General features: G+C 34.4%; 2 protein-coding genes and 1 long non-coding RNA gene across 9 annotated transcripts; all 3 read left to right on the forward strand.

Annotated features, from left to right (window-relative positions):
• The first annotated feature begins 10 nt into the window (after positions 1 to 10).
• LOC149615719 (mediator of RNA polymerase II transcription subunit 15-like) lies at positions 11 to 20,342 on the forward strand. 7 transcript variants are annotated; one of them, XM_089857016.1, is made up of 14 exons: positions 11 to 116; positions 474 to 561; positions 648 to 696; positions 14,994 to 15,350; positions 15,434 to 15,786; positions 15,855 to 16,065; positions 16,136 to 16,273; positions 16,352 to 16,427; positions 16,737 to 16,815; positions 16,893 to 17,077; positions 17,175 to 17,338; positions 17,488 to 17,586; positions 19,112 to 19,209; positions 20,067 to 20,342. In XM_089857016.1, exons 1-14 carry the CDS (start codon positions 55 to 57, stop codon positions 20,121 to 20,123), a joined length of 2,016 nt encoding a protein of 671 aa, XP_089713142.1. In that variant the 5' UTR covers positions 11 to 54; the 3' UTR covers positions 20,124 to 20,342. The 7 variants fall into 7 exon arrangements, with proteins under 7 accessions (XP_089713142.1, XP_089713146.1, XP_089713144.1 ...); XM_089857020.1 differs by having other exon boundaries at positions 16,911 to 17,077; XM_089857018.1 differs by having other exon boundaries at positions 16,737 to 16,803.
• On the forward strand, positions 10,024 to 11,279 carry LOC149615720 (uncharacterized). Its single transcript, XR_016375984.1, has 2 exons — positions 10,024 to 10,856; positions 10,934 to 11,279. It is a non-coding gene; the product is annotated as an uncharacterized LOC149615720 (long non-coding RNA).
• A 341-nt stretch (positions 20,343 to 20,683) lies between the features above and the next one.
• LOC149615721 (uncharacterized) lies at positions 20,684 to 24,330 on the forward strand. Its single transcript, XM_089857023.1, has 6 exons — positions 20,684 to 20,839; positions 21,769 to 22,156; positions 22,574 to 22,785; positions 23,028 to 23,187; positions 23,252 to 23,404; positions 23,994 to 24,330. The coding sequence occupies exons 2-6, from the start codon at positions 21,771 to 21,773 to the stop codon at positions 24,145 to 24,147; spliced, it is 1,065 nt and encodes a 354-aa protein (XP_089713149.1). The 5' UTR covers positions 20,684 to 20,839; positions 21,769 to 21,770; the 3' UTR covers positions 24,148 to 24,330.
• The last annotated feature ends 404 nt before the right edge of the window (positions 24,331 to 24,734 follow it).

Raw genomic sequence — 24,734 nt, forward strand, 5'->3', positions numbered from 1 at the left:
AATACCGCTTCATCTCCGGTATGGAATCATTCTTCCACGTCGCAAGCGACTAAAATGGCGGACCAAAATGAGTCCTGGCATAATAAAAACTTTCGGCAGAGTGTTAGAACTAAAATGTAAGTTAATTAATGTTAATTATATAATAAATTAGGGCGTAATACTCCGATAAACATTTTTTATTAGTTTTTTTTGTCATAATTATCCTTAAAACCTTATAATTTGCGGCTTAAACCCTAAGCCTTGGTCATATAAACTTAGAAAATGTCATGAAAAAATTCAAAAAAACGATTTCCAAAGTTTAAGACTTAAACGTCTGTCTAAATTATGATTAGAATACAAATAATGCGTTAAAATAACCACTAATTATGCTAATTAACATCAAACTTTGCTCCAAATACAGCAGTATAGTGTAAAAGGGTTTAAAAGGTATGTTTAACCATGGTTTAACGTGAACTTCTTTGTTTATGTTTTAGTGAGGAAGCTATTCGTCAAGCTGGCAATCCTACAGCGAAAACAGTTCCTGAAATGGAAACCCACGTTTTCCAAAAAGCTAGATCCAAAGTAAGATATGTTTTAAATTGAATCTTATAAACTTCCTCCGTTCAAAACCTAAACAACATTGACATTACTTTCTATTTGTTTATTAGGAAGAATACTTGTCATTGGTTGCTAGAATTCTAATCCATATCAAAGGTAGTGAGTACATTTTCATTTATTGCATGTTTAAAACCAATTTAAAGTTAGTAATTACGGTTAGAAATGGTATTATAATACCAGAAACACTTTAAACGAGTATTTTGCAAGCTTACATTATTAAATTGGGTGTTTATACCAATTTTAAGTCTATAAATATAAAACCACGTCATGTTGAACAAACATCAAAATTCAATCTTTAACCCTTGATTAAAGAAATAAGGGCTTGAAGTGTTTGTTTGTTTTTGTTAAAAAAGTCTATTAATACTTTAAAAAAAAACCCTAAAACTCTGATAAAAATTATTATCAAAATTTGAGTCAATATTAATTTAAATTAAATTAATATTAATGTGAACCTTGCTTTATATCGGACACTCCTAGATAAAAATTAACCCCCCCCCCCCTTTGAACAAAAGAAAAAAAAGCATATAAAACACTAAACAACCCTTCATAGATGGCGCCACGTGTCCCTCGAACAAAAAAATGAAGCATTAAAATCACTAAACAAGCCTTCATAGATGGCGCCACGTGTCCCTCGAACAAAAAAAAATAAAGCATTAAAAATCACTAAACAAGCCTTCATAGATGGCGCCACGTGTCCCTCGAACAAAAACAAATAAAACATTAAAAATCACTAAACAACCCTTCATAGATGGCGCCACGTGTCCCTCAAACAAAAAAATAAAGCATTAAAATCAATAAACAACCCTTCATAGATGACGCCACGTGTCCCTCGAACATAAAAAATAAAGCATTAAAAATAACTAAGCAACCCTTCATAGATGGCGCCACGCGTCCACTCAAAAATCGATAATTTTTTTTTAAAATAAAACCCGCGAAATTCAAACGTCCAATTTCACTAAAACGTTTCTTACACACTTTTTATCCCTCATCCATAAAGTTTCAAACGAAATATTCTACTTTTAAATTAGCATAAAATCAATTACTAAAACCCGCAGAAAGTTCAGTAACCTTCAAAGCATAAAGCTCGGGTTCTCCATCAGAAAAATCCAATCCATATTTGCAATTAGTCTAAAATTTCCCAAAGGGGTTAAGTTTTTAAAAAAACAAAAGGGCAGCCATTTATTGATTACGGCGCCTCCTCCAAACCAAAACCAACCAAAGGGTTATTAGTTACTGAGTATGACGTCATTGTAAATTGGGGCCCCTCCCATTTTTAGAACATTGATTTTTGACTCGCGTTCTGTGATTGGTTGAATGGGATGGAATAGCTTGAAGCCCCAAATGAGCTTCCTAATTAAGGGGAATCTATTCAGATATTAAATTCGTTATGACAGGCAAAGGTGGTTCGGTTCGGTTTGGTTTACGGAAGGTTTCCTTTTATATTATCGTCGGAGTGGGTTTAAATATCAATTTGAGATTTAGGCCTAATGATTTAATTGCAAGGTATAGTTGTAGGCTAATTATGGATGGCTTCAATATTGACATATTTGTGGGTAGATTAGGCCAATTTTTGACGTAGTTGTGGGGTAGATATGGGCAATTTTTTGACGTAGTTGTGGGCAATTTTAGACGTGGTTGTGGGTACATATGAGCAATATTTTGACGTAGTTGTGGGTACATATGGGCAATTTTTTGACGTAGTTGTGGGGTAGATATGGGCAATTTTTTGACGTAGTTGTGGGGTAGATATGGGCAATTGTTTGACGTAGTTGTGGGGTAGATGTGGGCAATTGTTTGACGTAGTTGTGGGGTAGATGTGGGCAATTGTTTGACGTAGTTGTGGGGTAGATGTGGGCAATTGTTTGACGTAGTTGTGGGGTAGATGTGGGCAATTGTTTGACGTAGTTGTGGTGTAGATGTGGGCAATTTTTTGACGTAGTTGTGGGGTAGATATGGGCAATTGTTTGACGTAGTTGTGGGGTAGATATGGGCAATTGTTTGACGTAGTTGTGGTGTAGATGTGGGCAATTTTTTGACGTAGTTGTGGGGTAGATATGGGCAATTGTTTGACGTAGTTGTGGGGTAGATGTGGGCAATGTTTTGACGTAGTTGTATGTAGTTGTTGTATATGGGCAATTGTTGACGTAGTTGTGAATAGATACGGGCAATTTTATAGTAGCTTCGGCATATCGCAAATTAGGTCCAAAATTAGACCAAAATTTAAACTAGAACTCCAAGACCTTACTTCCTAATTAACAATTAAACTTTAGCCTAACTTCATTTTGTCGTTAAGTAGGCCAAAATTAGACCAAATCAAAATAAGCCTATTATATTTATATCAACGCCAGAAAAATCTAGTAACAACCTAAGCTAACCAAACAAAACGTATTCCTACTTTAACCCTACTTAAACTAACACACCATCAACCTCAATTAGTATCAAATTGCCTCCGTGACTGATTAGTTTATCAAACAATTAAAGACAAAAGTAGTCACTCTAAACGAAAAAACCCAATTCAAATCAATTCACCCAGATTCCTTCCGGAAAACCCCTTTAAATCTGAACACAGAAAACCATATGATCCTAAAACATCAAGTATAGGTCAAACGCGTTGCCATGGCAACAGGCCTAAGCCTTTTTTTTTTCTTTTTCTTTTTCGTCTTACCATTCGCCATAAATATTTGACAGGAGTCATTTTATCTTGCTACAATCTCCCTAGCTATTATATTCACAACTTTTACCCTTTATAATACTGCAAAGTTAAGTTGTCGTTACCCATTTTTCGTGGTTAGGGTTTTGCGAGCCCATGGATATCGTAATGTAACTCCCGTAAGCCCTAAGTAGTTTTAATATTGAATTTATCACGTGACCTCCTTCCAAACGTAAACTTACACGTATGTTAAACACAAATATTGACGTCAGCTACAAGTGTCACGTGGGGTGTACCGTGTTTGTAAGTCGAAACATTACCCCTTTAGAATTCAACATGATATGTAAAAATCAAGGATTTTTAGAGGAACATAAAGTTTATGTGTTAAGAATCATGGAATCGGAGCTCTTTGAAAATTATGAGGAGTTTGATGATGAAGGTAAATTTAAATTTTTGTTAAAAGACCTATTTTGCAAGGGGTCCAATCTAATTTAATTAATTAAGGGGGTCATCAATAAAACACTCCTGCAATCAATGTTCATAACTTTAACTTGTGTTAGAAGGGTTGTACAGTACATGTCCCTTAAGGGGGGTCAAACAAAATCGGTGTGGTCATAGAAGTATAGATGTTAAATAAATTTTCGGACTCGAGATTGATTGATTTCCCATAGAACTTACCATTAATCCCATTTACTTTGGTTTTAGATTTAATTATAGTCCCTTTTTTGAATAAACACCCTGTATATTTCAATGTGTATTTTATGAACAGCCAAGCCGCTCAACTGGTATAAATATGTACTAAGTTTAATTATTTCCCCTTAAATAAATTAAAAATTAGTTGTTTTTAATTAAATTTGGCACAAGGATTAATTTAATCTGAGTTCTTTTTATGAATAATTTATAATTATTTTGCTTTTTATTTACGTTATAAGATATGGCTGATATTATAAAAATTAAGGTTGGTTAGTTTTTGTTTTATCTTGTAGCATAAGTTAGTAAAAAGTGTTTCCCACTAAGTGTAACACTATTGAGAGGAGAATTGTCGTAGATATTATAAAAATTCCCGGGAATTCATACAGCTACTAGGAATTGTTGTGCCCCTATAAATCCCCATGATTTAGGGTTTTGTGGGCGGGGCTTGAGATCTTACTATCTCCGTCACGAATATTAATAATTCTGATGGCGTTAGAAAACTGCAATTTTATTGGTTGGTAGTAACGCGAGGTCCCAGGCGCACGCGCAGCGAGAGAGATAATAAATTCGTCCTGTTAAAATTCGTGATACATAATGTTTGTCTAGGTAGCTCCTCCCTTGGACGAAATCCGTCCCTAGATACGTTGAGGGAAAATGGATGGCTACACAATGATTCATTCCTAGTAGCTGTAGTTATTCCTGATATTTCGGGTTGACACTTATATAGAATGTATTTATAAACGTATGCTAATATTGATAAGGAAACAAATATTGCATTGACAGCTAAAATTTGGTTCATCTGTGTGATAAGGGTCTTTTGTGTGTCGAGGTTTGGGCCTTTTTACCTGTTAATTGCATAGTATCATAGTAGGGTTAATTTCAAACGGACCCAGATGGCAGATAACAAACATTGGCTTCACAAAATTGCATGGCATTACTGTTAAGTATAGCTTAAATTATATTGATATAATCTTTATTGGGGTTTTTAATTTCACTTTCGACGGGTTTTTATTGCATTTGAGTGGCTTGGTCTAACACCAAACATCTCTCTCAAACTCAAAATATTAAATTTTCACTTTTGTTTAATTTTTTATATGGTTTTATTGCATTTGAGTGGCTTAGTTTGACCACAAACAAGAGTCAAATATTAAATATTAAGTTTTCACTTTCATTTGGTTTTTATATGTTTATTATTGCATTTGAGTGGCTTGGTTTGACCACAAACAAATTTCTTAAATACTAAAATTTAAAGTGTCATCTTTCGTTCAGTTTTTATATGATTTTATTGCCTTTGAGTGGCTTGGTTTAGCTCCAAAAAAAACTCAAAATACTAAAATTAAAACTGTCACTTTCCTAGGGAGGGTGGGGGTTCTATGTTTTTATTGCCCTTGAGTGGCTTAGTTTAAACTCAAATACTAAAATTTAAATTTTCATTTTCGTGTGTGTATTATTTCCCTTGAATTTCTCCAAGGAAGATTTAAATAGTAATAATTAAATTAGTTTTTATGCTTTACATCATCAAGTAAATCAAACGCTAGAAAAAACCACTTTCAAATTTTATAAGAACGCTAAGGCACAGAGAGAAAAACTGGTTTTACCAATATCAATTTTTATTCCTTAGCTTAGAAAAAGGGGATAAAAAAATCCGGGTTCGGATTTTAAATTTTAAGTTTATTCCCATTAATAATACGATTATCGGAAACCCGCATCGTTCCCGCCTGTCGGGATAGATTTCCCGCTAAAATCTGGACGTTGCGCCGATCCTCGTGCGTGCTCAGCGTGCGCGCGCCCGCCAAAACTCCCCAGTTTTCCCGCTCGTTCTCCGGTCAGGGTTTAGCGCGCGCTCTTTTTCCTCGAGCGCCGAGTCGTATTATAATTTTTGGCGGGACGTAGCTCGAGCCCGCGCGCGCCACAAACCCGGCTGGCTTTTCCCGCGCTTTTATCCCACCGGCTAGGATACTCCTATTCCCGCCAAAATAGAACCGCCCCGGTACAAGCCCAACCCACACTAAAAGTGCGTTCAATAAACTACTACCGGATAAGTTTTTCGCGTCGATTTTTCCCTGAACCTAGCCGCAGTCTCTTCTCTTACCGAAGAGTATGTTCGGCTTGTACGGAATTTTGTTTAACAAAGGCTTAACGAAAATTTACCGCCAAAAATATTAAATTTTACCAGAAACATTTAGGAAAAAAATTAAATCGCGACTAGTGCCAAATAAATATTTTAATTAAACTCGTTAACATACCTCACTATTTAATTATAATTTAAATACGATTATATTTATTAAAAATAGTGGTTTTTATTATGAAACTAAAACTAAATTCAGAGAATTTTTAAAAAAAGTGGTTCCGAGTGTGACATGTTTTATTTAGCCTGTGAGTATACATTTTGGTATTTTTTTAAATTTCTAAGCCTTGGTCAGTCTTGTTTTTTTTTCGGCACCTGTCAAATTTACCGGAAGTGTTTTATCGGCTTCCGTTTACTTTTTTTTTCTTTCTTTTGACATATGTGACGTATTTCCGCTTTTGTTAGTTTTGTTGTTTTTGGGTTTTTTATTTGTATACTAATTGTTTATTTGTTAATTTAAGGAATATAGAATATTTTTTGGTTAGAGCGGGGTTTAGATAGAACATATTGTTAGCTACAATTCCGGACAAATTAGGTTTAAATTGGTCTAATTATAGTTAAGTTATTGCCAAGTTTGTAACGAAATTTGTTGCAAAATTTTAAAACAATTTAAGAAAAATTTGTGATTACTTTTTTTAATCAAATTGACCCAATTTAAACAAAACCCGAACAATGTTAAGAAAGTTACTGCCAAATTTGTAGGAAGAAGTGTCTAATTTTTTTAAACTAATTTTCTTAATTATCTCCCATTTTTGACCTAATTTTGTAGCATATTTTAACCAAAAACGGTCCAATAATATCAAAATTATTGCCAAATTTCTGACCAAAGTTTTTTTAAAAATATTTAAACTAATTTTTCAACTAAATAGCCATAACTTTCTTAATTATTGTCCGATTTTGACCTAATTTGTCTCATTTTGTAGCACATTTTATGGTTTTAAATCCACATTAGTCCAATAATAACAAAATTCTAACCAAATTTCTGACAAAAGTTGTTTTTTAAAAATTAAAATTTAAGTAAATATTTTTAAATAAGTAGTCATAACTTTCTTAATTATTATCCGATTTTGACCTAATTTGTCTCATTTTGTAGCGCATTTTAACCCGCATTATCACACCTAAAACATCTCCCAAGTATTTAGTCCACTCCTTTAAATTTTTGAATTTTAAATATAAGTAAACGTGAAAAAACATAAAGGATTACGTCATATAGTTTTTAAACATTCAAAACAGGTTTGAGAATATGGCGTGATATAGTTTTTAATCTTCTACATTTGAATTTGTAAAATTCCCGGAGTGTGGGAAGACACAGTAATTATCTTTTAAAGCTTTAACCAAGAAGTGATATCTAGTTTACTAGGGAGAAGGTAAATAAATTCCCGCCATATTTCTAGCAGCTTTATCTCGTGTCCAAACGTAGACGTGACCGGAGTTAATCCCCGCCGCCTCTAAATTACAACCAGCCAGCATCTCATTGGTTCTTGAAAACTCGTGCACGTCAGCGCGACGCGAATGACGGAAATTACAGTCATATTTTCCGACTGAGGAGAGATGCGAAATGGCCCGGCACCTCCTCCTTTTACGTCCCCCCTTGTATTTTGAAAGGGGGGCTGCACGGTGGGACTATGGCGCGTGTATACTTAGACATCTTAAATCTTCTCCCTAGTAAACTAGATATCACTTCTTGCTTTAACATACAGAAGAAAAAAATAAAGGCTTACTGAACATTTACATAAAACGAGTTTAAAATTATAAAAATTATTTATTTTTTTCTTAAATAATTTCATTTAAAATTCAGATTATAACTTAAGTGTTTCTTATAAATTCTAAGACTTAATTCTTGCAAAAATTAAAAGGCGGGAAATGGTTTTTAAATCATGCTTTGAACCTACTGCCAACTCTGATTGTCAGTTCATATCAGTTCATATTTTATTATGCCGCTCGCTCAGATCTTTCTTTCATTGAAATTCTTTAAGAAAATAAATCACACAAAAAAAAGAAGAGCGCCCTCTCGTGCTATGTTGAGTAAACGAGGGGTTTAACACTAACCATAATATTTGTTTTGTAAAATTTTAATCTTTTTACCATTTTTTTTTTTTAATTTTCTTAATTGCTCGGGGCTTGATTGAAGTAACCCCAAGTATTTAGTATCGTTGGAAAGCTTAGAAATAGGGCTATAACATACTCAAAGGACATCCCAGTATCTCTTACAGAATCAGAGTTAAATGGTGTAATGTAAATAATCCCATGTTAACGCTATGGAGATAACGTTTATGAACATTTTCCCTAATTACTCAGCCCCTAATTAAAGTGTTAGTGACATAATTTTCGTCATCCTCAAACTTAAAATGCGAAAAAAATCCTTGAAAAATCTAGTTTATTATGATATGTTTACTTTTTTATTTGGTTTCGTAGCAATTTATTAAATTGCAATCAAAGTTTTGTGTTTGGAAAAGGCCTAGCTGAGATTTTCTTTCGTTTGATGACGTAGTGAGGAGAAATTTTCACTCTAGATGTCGCTCACGTGACGCGCCTGTTAGTGTCGCCGCGCCGCGTTAAGCCTAATTTATTCAGATTCGCGCGCGCGCCGCATTAGTAGACTCGGGAGTCTCGCGCTTGGCTTTTCCGCGAGATGCCGCGAGTGACGTATCAAGGAGAAAAACCCGCCAAAAATCTTCTCCGCAAATTTGCCTTGGTCCATGGATTAACTAACGCTAGGGATAGTTCGTTCCCCCAAAAAGATAACGCATGCATGTTCCAAACGCCCCCTAGCAGCAGCTACTATCCCTAACAGGAAGTTATAAGAAAATTGGACCAAATATCACGTGGTCTATGACGTCAAAATTGAAATACTGCCTAAATTGGGCTAAAACTATTTATTTTGCCGAGAGATGGCGCCATATCTACATCCGTTTTGGTCCAATAAATTGGGGGAATGAAGAGGGGAATCAAGGAATAATTCGGAACATGTAGTTGGCGATAGCATTACATGAGAAACCCAGTTAGTGAACAATCCCTAGCGTTAGTTAATCCATGCTTGGTCCCCCAAATTTCAAGTTTTCAAAGTGTTTTTTCTGTGTTTTCCCTCATAATTAAATATTATTCAAGCATATTTTTGGAATCAGAAGAGTTTTAACTCTCAAAAAAGTAAGGTTTTCTTTAGATTTGAGATAATTTTTAAATCACGTCGCTATTCCTTTAAGGAAACCCCAAGTATTAAGTATCGTTGGAAAGCTAAGAAATAGGGCTATAACATACTCAAAGGACATCCCCGTATCTCTTATAGAACCAGAGTTAAATGATGCCGTGTAAATAAGCCCATGGAGCTCACGTTAATTAACATTTTGCTTAATTACTCGGGCTCTGATTGAAGTAACCCCCAAGTATTTAGTATCGTTGGAAAGCTAAGAAATAGGGCTATAACATACTCGAAGGACTTCACTGTATTTCTAATAGAACCAAAGTTACAACACATTAAAATCAAAAATCGATTTTCGTTATGTTTACATTAGTGTCCAACCCCTCGGTAATAAATGGGCGTGGTATAAAAAACGATGACGTTGCATCGATCAAAGAAATTCCATCGTTTTAGCGACATCTTTGAATTTTTTTTAAAGAAAAAATGTATATTTATATTCAAAAGTAAAATTTGCATATATTGTATTTCGCAATGCAATGCAATGCAATGAAATTCGATAAAGCAACCTTATCAATTTTTATTAACAAACGAAATGAAAAAAAAAGAAATTTAAGTTTATCATGAATCAAGTTATGAACTTTTAACATTATCGAAAATTTATCGCCCCTAAGGTTATTAACATTGTTTCTAGAACTTTATATGCAAGTTCGGTAGTACTATTTTCTTTTATACGTGACTTAACCTTAGGTGTATATCCGCCCTAATTTCCTTAGTGTTATCAAGTTAATCTGAACTTTATATACTTGGATATTTAACGCGATTGTTAGGAGTAAGGATACTTCGGTTAGTGTTAGTAAAGAAGTTTCAAAATCTAAATTGGGAACTGTTTGATGTTATGGACAATATTTTAAGAAGAAAGGTATCCTAAATAATCTATATATCTATATAAATCAAAGTCCTGACTGACTGACAGATTGACTGATAATCAACGCCCAGCCCAAACCGCTTGCCCTAGAAGGCTGAAAATTTCCAGGAACATTACTCATAAGTAGTAGGCGCGTACTAAGAAAGGTTTTTCCAATCCGCCGCCATCTTAAAAAATGGCGACCAGAAATGTAAAAAATCTTTTCTATGCAACAACGTCCGCGCGTTTCAACCGATTTCGCAAATATTTAGTACACTGGTTTCCTTTAACCTATAGACGGGCTGAATGGTCCTTTGGGTTCGATTTGTTGCCATCTTTTTAAATGGCGGCCAGAAACTTAAAAACTCCTCTATATGTAATAATGTCCGCGTGAAAAGTAATTAAAAATGCATCCCGACGGGCTGACGGGCAACGTGGAGTGCCTTCGCTCCAAGGGTGCTACAAAAATATTAGTCATCAGTAAAATCTACCCATTCTTTATATCATTTTGATGTAAGTTCTTATTACACGCGAGCGACGCCGCGGGTAACGGCTAGTTATAAATAATTATATTATAAGCGTGTGAAATGCTAAATGAAATTATCATATTATGAAGTACAATAACAAATGACAACAGTGTAACTCTTTGTGAAGATGGTGATGTCCAAGATCTCCCTGATAACCCTCGAGCTGCACCTTCATCTGAGGCCAGCGAGGAGGAAAATAGCGAAGCCTCTATCCAAGAGTAAATCAGTTTTAAGATATTGCATATTAAAGAAATGAACTATATCTTATATAATGAACATTTCATTTTAATCTAAGCAGGCCAAGCGCAAGTTTTAGTAGATCTAGTGTTGATTCTGGGAGGTATCAAGGTCAGCCACCTAAGAAAAAAGCAAAAACCTCTGACGTAGATGTAGCATTTAGTGAGGCTCTGCGGAAGTTTTCAGATACATCAAGCACAATTGCTGGTGCTATTATTGCAAATAGCGAGACCGAGCAATCGGATAAAATAAAATTGTTTTGCGACTTGCTACAAAACAGACTGAGAACATTCAGTGCTAAAGATCAATTTGAAGTGATGAAAGAGATAGAGTTGTTGATGTTAGACAAAGAAGAAAAATATTTTCAATAGCCGTAATAAAGCCTTTAATCTTTCAGTACAAAACGTATTTGAACACATTTAATGTGGTAAACCACGATAAATCATATCATTTTGCCAAGGAACTTTCCCTTCTTCATTTAAGTATTTAGCTTATTTGTCCCTTAACATTTTGGCATCCTGACTATACATTTTTGATCCTAAACGGTCATTCAAATGGGAACGAATCTCTGTTTCGTTAATAACTTCAAGTTAATTTGTACTTTAGTAAATCACCATATACAGGGTGTTTCTTAATTAAATTTAAGGGGGTCATCCCTAAAATACTCAAACAGCAATCTTAACTCGAAAACAGTGAGTGTCCCTTGTGAGTGGCGATAGATTGAAGTATAGAACATTTTCGACTCAAAATTGATGGATTTCCCAAAGAACAATTAACATCCCCCTTAATTTAATTTATGGCAGACTTATCATAAACACCCTGTATATATTCAACGCCATTGTTATGAGTCAGTAAGGTGTAATTTTTCCAAACAGGATTAGCCAGACGCATCTAGATCAGGTTTTTGTTTTTTTAAAGTTCATTGTATTAGTTTGTATTAATTTTAAAACATTATTCAACTTTTCGAATAACTTTAGTTATGCCCAAAGGGTCGCAAACAGTATATGGGAATTTTTTGAAATGTTAGGGAAGTTCAAAATGGATGGATTTTATATTGCAGCCTTTTCAGGGTTCTTACAAACCTGAAAATATCAGGGAAAAAAATTGAAAACTTAAAATTAATTTACTAAAAGTCAGGGAAATTATTTTAGACAGTCAGGGAATTTTTTTAAAAGAAATAAGGGAATAAAGAAAAAGGAATTAAAAATGTGTGGTATGCAACAACCCCCTGTTTAGGATTAGCTCAACATAAAACGTGTTACCGACGACGATACTCGAGATGAAAATGATGTATACATTTTTTAAAGTTCATCAACTAGATAAGAAGTTTGTAAATTGAAGTTTGTTAAAAAAAACATTATGTAGTACCAGGGATAGATTTAATTTTAGAAGTAGGAATGGAGAACAGATAGTAATCTGGGCGCGGGGGTCAAAGTCCCGGACCCCCTTCCACGAGACGGAGGGGGAGTATGAAAGAAGAGGCGGGTCATAGCGACAGAGGTAAAATGAGGGAAAAAACATTATGTAGTACCAGTGATAGATTAAATTTTAGAAGTTGGAATGGAGAACAGATAGTAAATGGGCGCGGGGGTCAAAGTCCCGGACCCCATTTCACGGAACGGGGGAGGGGGTATGAAAGAAGAAGCGGGAGGGTCATAGCGACAGAGGTAAAAAGAAATTACGTATTTTTGGCCGTCCCCGTCAGCAACGTCATCAAAACGTAGGGTTTAAGTGAGCAGCCAATAAGATAATTTAAACTTTTCGTTACGTGTTGGTTGGAGGGAGGGGCCCTATCTATACTGGGTGGTCTATGAGTCGGACTACTGAAGTAAGTACTAACCGTTCCGTTCTCCATTCCTACTTCTAAAATTAAATCTATCCCTTCAATTCTTTTACCACTTCAATTGATGGATTTTGAGACGGTTTATTTCCAAACAGGATCTCATCGGATATATACGTTTTTGCCCCACAATATAAGACTCTAAAATAAAAAGAAGTAAAAAAAACTATCTTTTGTAAATTCATATGAAAAACTAGTTTGGATGAACCGTCTCAACCAACATCATGAAAATGCGCGAAGCCCTAGCTGCTTTGCGAGATTTAAAAAAAAAAAAAAAAAAAAATAAGAAACGTTTTTAAAGTTTAGATTTAAGCTAAAATATCTTGGAAAATATTTTTAAGAGAGCTAGCTTAGCTAGCCAAGGTACATCCATTTTTTATTTTAATCTGTTAATAATATTCAGAAGTTTTATCATAATCCACGTACGGTTGGTTCCACAACTTTTAACACCTGCTTTTAAATTTTCTGAGCTCGGTTGTCAGTTCGGTTTTTAAATATTTAAAGAATAATTTATTTTAATAATTTTAAATTATACTTGGGACGTTTATTAATTTATTTTTAAGTTAAATTAGTTTAATGTTTAATTAATGAGAAGGTTTAAAGGTCCAAGAGGACGAGGTAAGATTTTATTTTAATTTTAATATTTCTAAGTTTTAAAATCCGGGTTTTTTATTCGTGTTTTTTCATTGGTTGATTTTATTTTATTTTTTATTTTTGAAAGCATGGAGTAATATTTTAGGAAATGAAGGTTTATTTTAAAGGGTTTTTATATATGTTTAATTGTCACTCCAGGGATTTTCGCTGCATACAAAATCTAATGAAAAAACCGCCAACTCTTGCAGTAAAATAATTTTTATTAAATTATTTTTAGTTTTTCTATGAAAGGCTTGTTATTTGAAGCATTAGTTGGTTTAGACCGAAGAATTTAGTATCATTGGATAGGGGACAAGTTGCTCTATCCAGTACGCAAGGGATTTTCCAGGAAATTTTGTTAAACTAGAGTTACAACGTTCGAAAGTTCATATTTACGTCACAACCCCTTGAAAATAAATACTTATTTTTTATTCAATGCTTAATTACTCGATCCCCAATTGAATTACACTAAATTTATTAATATCATTGGATAGAGGACAAGTTGCTCTATCAAATACTCAAGGGAATTTCCAGGAAATTTTGTTTAACTAAAGTACAAATTTCATGTTTACGTTGCAACCCCTTGAAAATAGCTACTTCTGTTTTGTTTTCCTATTCAATAGTTAATTACTCGAGCCCTAATTGAGTTACACTCAATTATTTATTATCATTGGATTAAGGACAATTTGGGATTTTCCAGGAACTGTTTTTAAACCAAAGTTCTGGCATCACGATCATAGTGAACAAGCAAAATCGGTATATTTACGTTCGCTGGAATTTATGTTAGTTTTACCTTCAAGCCGGGTTGCTTTGAGGGAAAGCCGATCCCTTTCCCCTACCTCTCTGTGTATGTAGTGGATTCGCCCCCTTCATATTGATTTTTCCCCGCTAGACAACATAACCTTTCAGTAAACCTAACGCGTTTCTTACCCCTTTCCCCATATTCTCCTTACTGTCAACTGACATTGGCAACGAGGTCAACCTAACCTGACCATAATCCTATAGAAGAAATGTATATATCTCTAGGTGTTATACTCGCTGTCAAGTTACGTTGTCCTTTATACACTTTAATCAAGATTACATAACCTTTTCAGTAACCCTGACGCGTTTATTACCCCCTTTCCCCGTATTCTCTTTACTGTCAACTGACCTTTGTAACGAGGTCAGTGTAAGCTGACCGTAATTCAATACAACGAATGTATGAAGCTCTTACTGTTCTACTCGCTGTTAAGTTACGTTGTCATTTATATATATTTTTATCAATATGGTTTTATCGGGGTTTATTATGTCAGGATATGTTGGCATCGATTGTAGGTCAGCCGCGATTTGATCTCAGCCTTTGTGTGAACTGTCAAGTTAGTTAGGGCTTTTGTATTGTCTGGGACAATCTAACTTGACTGTTTATGGGTTGATTGTATTGTCTGGGACAATCTAACTTGACTGTATGGGAATTTCATTATGGGTTCTTGGGTTTTAATTACGACGTAAGGATATTGATTATTTTTGGTACCGGAAATGAATTAACATAGTTGGAGACGTCATAATTGTGATTTTTCATGTTACCAACACTCTAAACCAAGAAATCCATCATAGAAATTGTAAAACACTTGTTTTAACATTGGAATCCAACACAATTTGTTGTCAGATTCCAAGAAAACTCAAGGTATGGTCCCAGGTCAAGTTGGACCCGGTCCAGGAGGGGTTCCAGGTGGTCCAACAAACGTACAAGGTTCAGATCCCATGACTGCCTTACGCAGTCTCGCCAGTCAAGGTGGTAACACTACCCTAGTAGGACAAGGACCACAACCTCATCAGATGCCTGGTCAAATGCAAGGACAACTACTAGTAACTGGTCCTCCTGGGGGTTCAATGCCCCCTAACATGGGTCAACCTCAACAACCTGGAATGCCTCAAAATATGCCACAGGGAATGCCTCAACCTGGAATGATACAAACTATGGGACAACCTGGGATGAATCCAATGGTCGTGCAACAAACTAGATGTAATTGAAGTTGTTATTAAAGTTGTCGAGATGAAATTAGTTACCCTTAAGCTAAGGGATTGTATGCTTGTGTATTTGTTAAGTTTTGTCCAATGTTGTACCACAAATGACGCCCCAGCAACAAGCCCAACAGGCTCAACAACAAGCTCAACATCAAGCGCAACAACAGCACCAGCAACAGATGCAACAGCAACAACAGCAGCAACAGATGCAACAGCAACAAATGCAGCAGCAGCAACAACAGCAACACCCTCACGGACCTCAAATGCAACGAGCTCAAATGATTAACCCTCAAATGCAAGTGCGAATGAGGCAACAAGTACCTCCTCAAATGCACGGTGGTCCCGGTTCCCCCATGGTACAGCAACCAAGTCCAGCTGGACCATTTCAACCGCCAAATCAGGGGCCTCAATTCCAATGTCATAGTCCTGTACCGGTGGGTACTTGAAGGTTGAACCAGTTGTCCGTTTCCGTTTTATGACCCTGTATGTCTTGACCAATTAGGCCGGTCTTCAGATGCAGAATCAAGGACCTGGTAGCAATCAACCCATACCGTCACCTGTGCAACCTCTTCAAAATAGAGCTCAGATGACCGCGTCACCTCTTGGGTACGCTGCTAGCCCATCATCTCAAATTGTTCCATCTCCTGTTGGGGTCTTTCAAAATCGTACTCCCGCTGGTGTACCATCGCCAGGAAGTACTTTAAACACTCCTGGTAAGTGCATTATGTCTTTTGTTCTATCCTTGATGGTGGTATCATGAACATTAGCTTTGGTAAATGTTAGCGGCCCAAATTGCGCCAACTCCAAGCCCCTCAAATCGCAATTTGCAAGACGATCATATGTACCTTGAGAAGTTAAAACAATTGCAGAAATTCGTTGAGCCTTTACGGCGCATGATTATGAGAATGGATAAGGATGAGGGTTAGTTTTTAATCTTGATTTCTTAATTGAATGAGATTCTTAATAGATGTGTAGTAATTAACTTTAAGTATTAACTAGTGTCTTTGTTAGACAAGAAAAAAGAACAGAGTCGACTTAAAGGTTTACTTGATATTTTGACTGATCCTAATAAACGGTTAGTGGCGTTTGATCGTCTGCTTAGATGGAGAATCTTGTAAGCTTCAAAATGAGACCGGGATGGTCCAAATCGGTCAAGTAGTTTAGGAGTTACGATTGATTTTCTAATTTACTCTGTCCTGAGGACATGAGTACGTGAAGTAGAAGGACATGAGTACATGACGTTAAGGACAAGTACAACTTCTTTATTTATGGTCCGATTTGAACGCGATTGGTCTCATTTTAAAGCTCTTTTTGCGCTCTATTCAAATACGTAAACATTTCCGCGTTATTTCAACGTCATTTGGTCGAAACATAATTAAAACAGATGTACCATGGACGTTCTGTTGAAATGCGAACAAGTTTTGGAACGTATGGATATGAAATTCAAGGCCGTTAGTCTTCCTGTAATTCCACGCAAGCATTATTGCTTTTTTTATACAATTTTATAGCTAATTATTTCCCATAACGACTAATTATTAAGAACGATGTAACGGTACAGCAACCTCAAATGACGTCAGCGAGTGGTATGGTCAAACCTCAGGAACAAAATATCTTCCAACCACTTTTGGACGCGATTGAGAAACAAATTAGGACACCCTTAATTAATCATACCTTGCAAAGGACATTTGGACCAGTTATTGCCGCATTATGTGGTCCAAGTCCAAGGTAATTGCGTTGTACCTTTAAGGACAGTTGTGTTTACTCTTAAAGAGTTTTGGTTCAAGAATTCCGCGTTTCTTCGTTGTTATAATTGTACTTGTAGAGTTCCAAGTCCTCCACCGAAACGTCGAAAACAGGAAGAAGATCCAAACGAAATTGCCGATGTCCTGCAAGGCGAAATTGCGCGATTGGATCAGAGGTTCAAAGTTCAAATGGATCCGGTTCAACATAATGGATCGAAAACTGTTCATTTGATCTGTCAACTTGGTAAGTAAATTGTTTTTAATAATTTTACGCGGTGATTTTTAGTGTCATTTTGAAATTATTCCCATCATTTAAATAAATAAAGAAATATATCGAGTTTTATTGATAATAGTTTAATGATTGTTTTAAATGCCTTTTTAATTGCAATTTAGAGGACAAAAATTTGCCGTGTGTCCCTCCAATTAATATAACTGTTCCCGAAAACTATCCTGATCGGCCTCCGAAATGTCATATTGATCAGGAGGAATACGGTAAGTTTTGAAAATTTAATTTTAACTTAAGTAAGTCTTGAAATTTTATTATTAAGAAGATTTTTAATATCTGGTACTACAGTCATTCCATTTTGTTAACTTCAATTTATCTTTTAGTTTTTCCTTATCTTTTGTCCGCTGTGATAGTTTTATTTTAGAATTTCATTAGTTTTAATTTGAGTTGATTTTAATTGCGGTTAGAGTAGACACTGACATAGAAATCCAAATATTTAATTTTAACTTTTTAAGTAAGTTTAAAAATTTTATTATTAGTAATTATTATAATATCTGGTTCTTCAGTCGTTCAATTTTGTTCTCATATCTCTTACTTTTTCCCGATCTTACTTTTCCCGATCTTACTTTTTCCCGATCTTACTTTTTCCCGATCTTACTTTTTCCCGATCTTACTTTTCCCGATCTTACTTTTCCCGATCTTACTTTTCCCGATCTTACTTTTCCCGATCTTACTTTTCCCGATCTTACTTTTCCCGATCTTACTTTTCCCGATCTTACTTTTCCCGATCTTACTTTTTCCCGATCTTTAGTCCATTTAAACAGTTTTATGATTTTTATTAGTTTTATTTATTTATTTTTAATTTTATTTTAATTGCGTTTAGAAATAGCGTACTTAACTTGACATTGACATAAAAATCCAAATATTTAATTTTAAGAAAGTTTAGAAGTTTTATTACTAATAATTATTTTAATATCTGGTTCTTCAGTCATTCGATTTTGTTCTCTTTTTAGTCTTTTGTCCACTTAGACAGTTTTTAATTTTTATTAATTCTATTTTGGGCTGATTTTAATTGCGTTTAGAAATTGCTTACTTTCATAGACATTGACATAGAAATCCAAATATTTGTTATACATATATATTATGCCTCGTCATGATACGCAATTTCGCATTAATTGTTATGAATACAGTGTCTTTAGTTTAGTTATAATCCTTAACCTAATACTAATATAACCCTATATAATATTTTATAAGTATGGGTCTACCAATGAGGCCGTTTAGTATTAACTATTAAGTATTTTTTAACAGGGTTCATACAAACCTTGAAAATTGAAATGCCAGGAAAATAAATTGTTGACTAGGCCTATAAATTCAGGGAAAACTCATGGAAATTTATATTCACTTATAAAATTTAAGGAAATTAGGGAAATTTGTGAGGCTTGAGTAAGTTTTCCCTGAAGGGGCTGCTACAACGAAAACTAACCAATCGCGTAGTTAGTACCCCAAAAAAACCACTCCTATAGTTACTAGGTGCCCTGGCACCTGTAAATATCAGGGAAATTTATCGGGAAAAAAACCTGGAAATTGCTTTACGGAAAGTTGTACAAACCCTCGCTGTTTTTAACATATAATTCATAAGAAACATCGCTGGTACTCATGTCCTTTCGCCCCATACTTACCGAAAATATTACAGCCTTATGATGATAATTAATTCGAGATGTTTATTGTTTACTTTGTTTAATTACGAATTTTTTTTTGTTTGTTTTCCGAAATGTATGAATATTTTTTTAGAATCAACCCCATTTCTCCAGAGTATAAAGAACGTTTTCACGTCGCATATCAGCAGTATGCCGCAAAAAACTTCCATTAGCTGTTTCTTAGATACTTGGGTATGTATCTTTCAAAATTATTATCTTTAATCTCTCTTTATTAACGAGTTAATAAACATATTAAAAATAATAATGCAACGTCAAAACTCAAAATCTTTATTGGTAATTAAATTTAATTGTGATAGTAAACAACCGTAATCTAATCTTAATCCTAAATTTTCCAAAATAATTCGATAAAAGAAATTATGTTGCATTTAATTAAAATTTAATTATAATTAAGGAAAAAATTATACCTTAATTAAAAGAACGGATTACCTTTTTCTAAATATAAAAGGAATTAAATATTAAAATTAAAATGAAATTATTTCTTATTACAATATGATAATTAGTACATTTAATTAGTCTTGATTAAAAACTATCAAAGGCCTATTGCGCCATTCCCCCGCCATTGTTTAGTGGCGTCTGCTATCCAGAACCTCTTACCCATACAAAAGGGATTAAATATTAAAATTAATCAATAAAATTGATTCTCTTATTACAATATGATAATTAGTACAATTAATTAGTCATGATTAAATACTATCAAGGACTACTGTTTCTCCATTCCCCCGCCATTACTTTAGTGTCGTCTGCTAGCCCGAACCTCTTACCATTACGTGATTGGTTGAATTATCACAGGATGAGAGGTTCGGTTTAGCAGACGATTAATTAATTAATCATGACTAATTAAATGTATGCTAATTACCATATTGTAATAAGAGATAATTCATTTTATTAATTAATTTTAATATTTAATTCAGACTTTTATATTTAAAAAAGGAAATCCATTCCGTTCTTTTAATTAAGCTATAATCAATTATATTACCTGAACTTTTTCCTTTTAATTAAGTTTAATTAAAGTTTAATTAAATTTAAAGGAAATGAGTGTCAGGCAAGCCTGCGCACCAAAAACACGTCCTATCCTCGCTATCTAAACAAAATTACCAAATTGAAACCAAAAAGGACCCCGAAAACCAAAAAAAAAAAAAAAATACGAAATTCCAAGAACCTTTTGTGTTTTGTGTATATGTAAATAATTTTGATAAAAAAGTAAAAAGAAACAACTTCACTTCAAATTTTCAAATTCCTAAGTGAAGGAAAAACAACAAGATAATATTGAACATTCAAATAAAACGATTTTTGGAAGTTAAACTAACTATACTTCTTACTATCTGTTTGTTCAAAATTCAACAAAAACTTTTATCGCACCGAAAAAAACATCGTACGATGATATTTTCTTCTTTCTAGTTTTTCCAATCTGAGCTAATTTTTGTTTTAAAATGGTTTGGTTCGTTGTTAAGTTGTAAAAAAGATACTCCCGAGTTGATTTTTAATTTTAATGAATGTATTTTGAAGTTACTTACATTGAAGTTATAAGGTTAAATTCTTCTATTGTTAATTTTTAATTTATTCAATATTATCGGAAGAAATTCTTCAATTCTTCGTTAGTGCGATAACTATTTGAAGAATCTTCCACATCATCGTTTTTTTCCTTCGTTGTTTTATTGTGATTTTTACAGTTTTTGAGATAAAACTGAAGTGATTTTTCGTTTTTGCTATATATATATGGTACGTAGTGAATTAAGTGTTCAGTTTAAGCTGTGAAGTAATATATGAAACACCGGTGATCAAAGGAACAGCGCCCTTAAAGGTAAGAATTAATATTAATTTTTTTTAGGATCGGAATTTACCTGGGAGATAAAGGGAATTTTGAAATTATATTAAAAGTTATTTAATTGCGTATTAGTTCGGTAATTCTACTGCATTAAGTTATTAATTTTAATGGTACTAGTATTTTTTTAAACGCGCTACAGTCTGAGCTTTTTACAAATAAAATTAGTTAGGGAATACATGGGAAAGTCCGGGAATTTTGAAATTAGAAATTATTGGCATGTTTGATTAAATATTTTTATTTTTCACTTCCGTAATTTAGTTCAATTAAATTAATCGAAAAAATAATTTAATATCGACGTTAGAGTTCGTTAAAAATTACTAAATAATATTTGCAATTTGAACTATACTGCTATCTATAATAGTTTAAAAGATATCTCTTGTTTAAAGCAATTTAGTTTCGGCTGTGGTTTAGATCAAAAACTCCACAAAATGCTGCCATAGTCGAAGGGCGGAGCTAACTGGATCGCTAAGCCTTGGAAAGGCTATGTTTTAGCCCCGCCTTCGTGTATACGACCTCTGATTGGTTAAAGCTTTTAGCTGGCTATAATTGGTGTGCAAAATATTAGCCAGCATAGTAATGCTTTAAAGCAGGTTTCAGCGGTTATTTAGTTTAATAAACAAAGCATAAAAATAAGCCTTAGTTAAAAGAAACTACACTAGATGCTCCCATAGTCGAGGGGTGGAGCTAACTGGACCAATAAGCCTTGTTAAGAATATGTGTTAGCTCCACCTTCGTGTATACGAGCTCGTGATTGGTTAATACCCTTAACTAGCTAAAATTGGTGTGCAAAACACTACCCAGCATCGTATGGTCGCCATTTGCTTTAAATTGAATTAAATTCAATCCCATAAGCCTTAACTGCGCATGACCCTAATAATAAGGAAACTACTTCTATTTGAAAATAGATATGATGAAGCTACTTTGCATTTTCGTGTTGTTATTCATTTCGATATCGAACGCCAAAGTTATTGATGTAAAATCAAGTAACGGCAAGGAAAGTTTGAAATATAACGAACACGATAGTCAGGTTAAGCAAGATTCAAATTCTGTTCACGAGATTGTGCCTGTTGAGAAGAACGAAGTTGTTAAGCAATTGGTTGAACATGATAAGGACGTTGTCGTTAAAGCAACAAACAGTTTGAAAGATCTCACCATTGCCAATGAAGAGTTTATAATCAAATACGAAACTGTACTCTACAAGGAAAAAACTGGACACAGAATGGTCGAAATTATCTACACAAAGAATGATATCGGAGAAGAAAATATGGTGGACTGTTTCCTGATTGGTGACCAGTAAGTAGGCCTATTTATTTATTATCTCGAGTAGCCAGTCATTTTCACTCAACGTGATAGGCGGGCTTTGTGGGAGGAGCTAGCTAGACTAGTCATTATACATGACGAGTTTTACCTCACGAATTAATTTATTATCTATCTCGCTGCACGTTGAAAGTCGCGTTGCTACCCAACCAATGAAACAACACAGTTAAAAAGACTCCATCAGAATTATCATTGGCGTGACGGAGATAGTAAGTTCTCAAGCCCCGCCCACAAAGCCCGGGTTGATAGAAACTAGCATGGGATATATATGGGGTCGCAATGATTTCTAGTAGCTGTATGCATTCCTGGTTTAGTGAATAGACTTTAAATTGGCAATGTTCAACTTCTGACTATTCAAAGTTTTGGTTTAATTAATGGTCATATTGTTTTTAGATCCGTTGGAAAGCAATTAATGGATGAGATACCAGCCGAATTAGTTAAAACTTTGGAAAAGGATCCAATGACTAAATTAATCGACTCTTGTTCCGAGTTTTTGGTGAAACAGTTAGAAAAAGGAACCCTTCATGATCGTATAAGAAATCATGTCAAACCAGAATCATCCATTTTAAACAGAGGATTCTTCGATAGCCTCTTAATTTTTCCAGGTATTTCATGAATATATTCATAAAGTTGGCATTACAAACATTAGTTTAGATCAGGCCATACCTTCTCCCTAGTAAACTAGATATCTCTTCTTGATCAGGCTATCTCCAAAAGTTCATAGGTTAAACCAAAAAGTGTACTTCGTTTGCAGTTCCTAACCTTATAAACTTTTGCTATTACCTTCCTTTGATTGCTAGTTAATGACTGCTTAGTTACAGATTAATTATACAATTTAATTGTATAGGCACAAAATGGTGTGGACCAGGTGACGTAGCTCATGATTACGACGATTTGGGTAGTGCCCAAAAAACAGACAGGTGTTGCAGAGACCATGACCATTGTTACGATTACATCCCCGCTAGAGGCGAAAAATATGGTTTGAAAAACCGCGCATTATACACTGCGTACGTAACTAAATCAATCCAAAATGCGTTAAGCCTAATTACTTAAGCCTAAAACCATATTTAGAAGCCATTGTAGCTGCGATAGGAACTTCACCCAATGTTTATTAGGAGCTGATACGTTCACCTCTAACACTATTGGCTGTTTGTACTTTAATTTACTGCAAACCAGGTGTTTCGAAAAAAATTATCCAGTTACGAAATGCGTCAGTTATTCTGGGTATGTTTGAACGGGAAGTCATTTATTTATAAAGAGGTGGAATGAATACCCTAGTCCGTGAAAAGCTCCGCCCCTTAACGCGTAACGCCCTCTTTAAAAAAATCTTAATCCTAGTGAGTTTAAAGGGACTATGAAGAAGGCATCGGCGGGTGGGTAAATGTGTTTTGAATTACGTCACAGGCATCACGTGACGCCATGATACAGACTTCACATGGAGTGGGACTGGACACTAAGTGCTTGTCTTTCTCGAGATTGCAGTGCTAATACCTCAAAATGATAGTTTTCGAAATAGAACGAACTAAGCTTCTTTTAATCACACCTTGACTCACTCACGTGCCTGTGACGTATTTTTACCCACCCTCCGATGTCTTCTTTACCGACCCTTCAAAGTATCCCAAAAATCATTATGTCCCGCATCTTAACGAGTAACGCTCGAATTTGAACGTAATATTATAATGGAAATAAGACCACGCCTCTTCCTCACGCGCATGGAGAGTTATTCATTCCTGCTTTTTTAAATGAGTCAATTCCTGGTTTGAGCTAAGATTTTTTTTAAAGAAATATTGAAATTTAACAATTATAATTGTAGATGGATACCATCTATATTTGGTTCATGTCAACAATACGAATTTGACACAAATGCACCAGAAGTATGGCAGTTTTTTGACGCTAAATATTTCAACGCTCCTGCAAGTTATTCCAAATTTCAACCCGGTCAAAAGAGAGTCTTGAAAGAAGTGTAATATAAATCAATACGCGTGTATATATATTTGGACTATTTCCATGGAAAATTTAGGCTCTTATACTTTAATTAAAAGTATAATTAAGCAACAAACACGAAGAAAAGTGTCAATTAGGCTAGAAAAACATTCGTGAATTTTATTTTAAAAGGGTTGATTGAAATAAAATTAAAACTCTGAAAATAATTTGTCTATTTATTTATTTATTTATTATTTAATTTTCTTTATTTAAATTTTAACGCGGAATTCTTGGAACTCCCGGAGAAGTCATGGAAGTCTGAAATGTCATGGAATATTACGAATATTGATTGCTTCTCAAAACGTGCACGGCAGTTTGACAACAGTTGTTATTTGTAACGGATGGTGACATTATTGACAGGAAATAATGTATAGGTTCTAATTTTAGCCTGGTTTTCGTTGATAACCAATTATCATAAGTCTATAATACTCTACATAAGTATAGGGCTAAGTATATTGGCTATTTATCTATTTATTTATAAGACAAAAATTGTTAGTGAAGCCTGCAATAGTGCTATTAAAGTGGTTGCAAGGGGGCGTATCCTTGTGGGGAAATTTCCGGGGATAGAAAC

Source organism: Phalangium opilio, unplaced genomic scaffold, assembly GCF_054372755.1.
Source record: "Phalangium opilio isolate 3A_F unplaced genomic scaffold, DU_Popi_V2 ptg000217l_1, whole genome shotgun sequence".
In the NCBI taxonomy this organism is placed as follows: Eukaryota; Metazoa; Arthropoda; class Arachnida; order Opiliones; family Phalangiidae; genus Phalangium; species Phalangium opilio.

What these genes read in the sequence shown, in the direction of transcription:
- LOC149615719 (XM_089857016.1), top strand. Translation starts at nt 55, where the DNA reads ATGGCGGACCAAAATGAGTCCTGGCATAATAAAAACTTTCGGCAGAGT. An exon ending in CAGAGTGTTAGAACTAAAAT is followed by an intron (nt 117 to 473) that starts GTAAGTTAATTA and finishes TTTATGTTTTAG; the next exon opens with TGAGGAAGCTATTCGTCAAG. An exon ending in AATGTCATAGTCCTGTACCG is followed by an intron (nt 15,787 to 15,854) that starts GTGGGTACTTGA and finishes TTGACCAATTAG; the next exon opens with GCCGGTCTTCAGATGCAGAA.
- LOC149615721 (XM_089857023.1), top strand. Translation starts at nt 21,771, where the DNA reads ATGATGAAGCTACTTTGCATTTTCGTGTTGTTATTCATTTCGATATCG. An exon ending in TAGCCTCTTAATTTTTCCAG is followed by an intron (nt 22,786 to 23,027) that starts GTATTTCATGAA and finishes TTAATTGTATAG; the next exon opens with GCACAAAATGGTGTGGACCA. An exon ending in AAATGCGTCAGTTATTCTGG is followed by an intron (nt 23,405 to 23,993) that starts GTATGTTTGAAC and finishes TTATAATTGTAG; the next exon opens with ATGGATACCATCTATATTTG.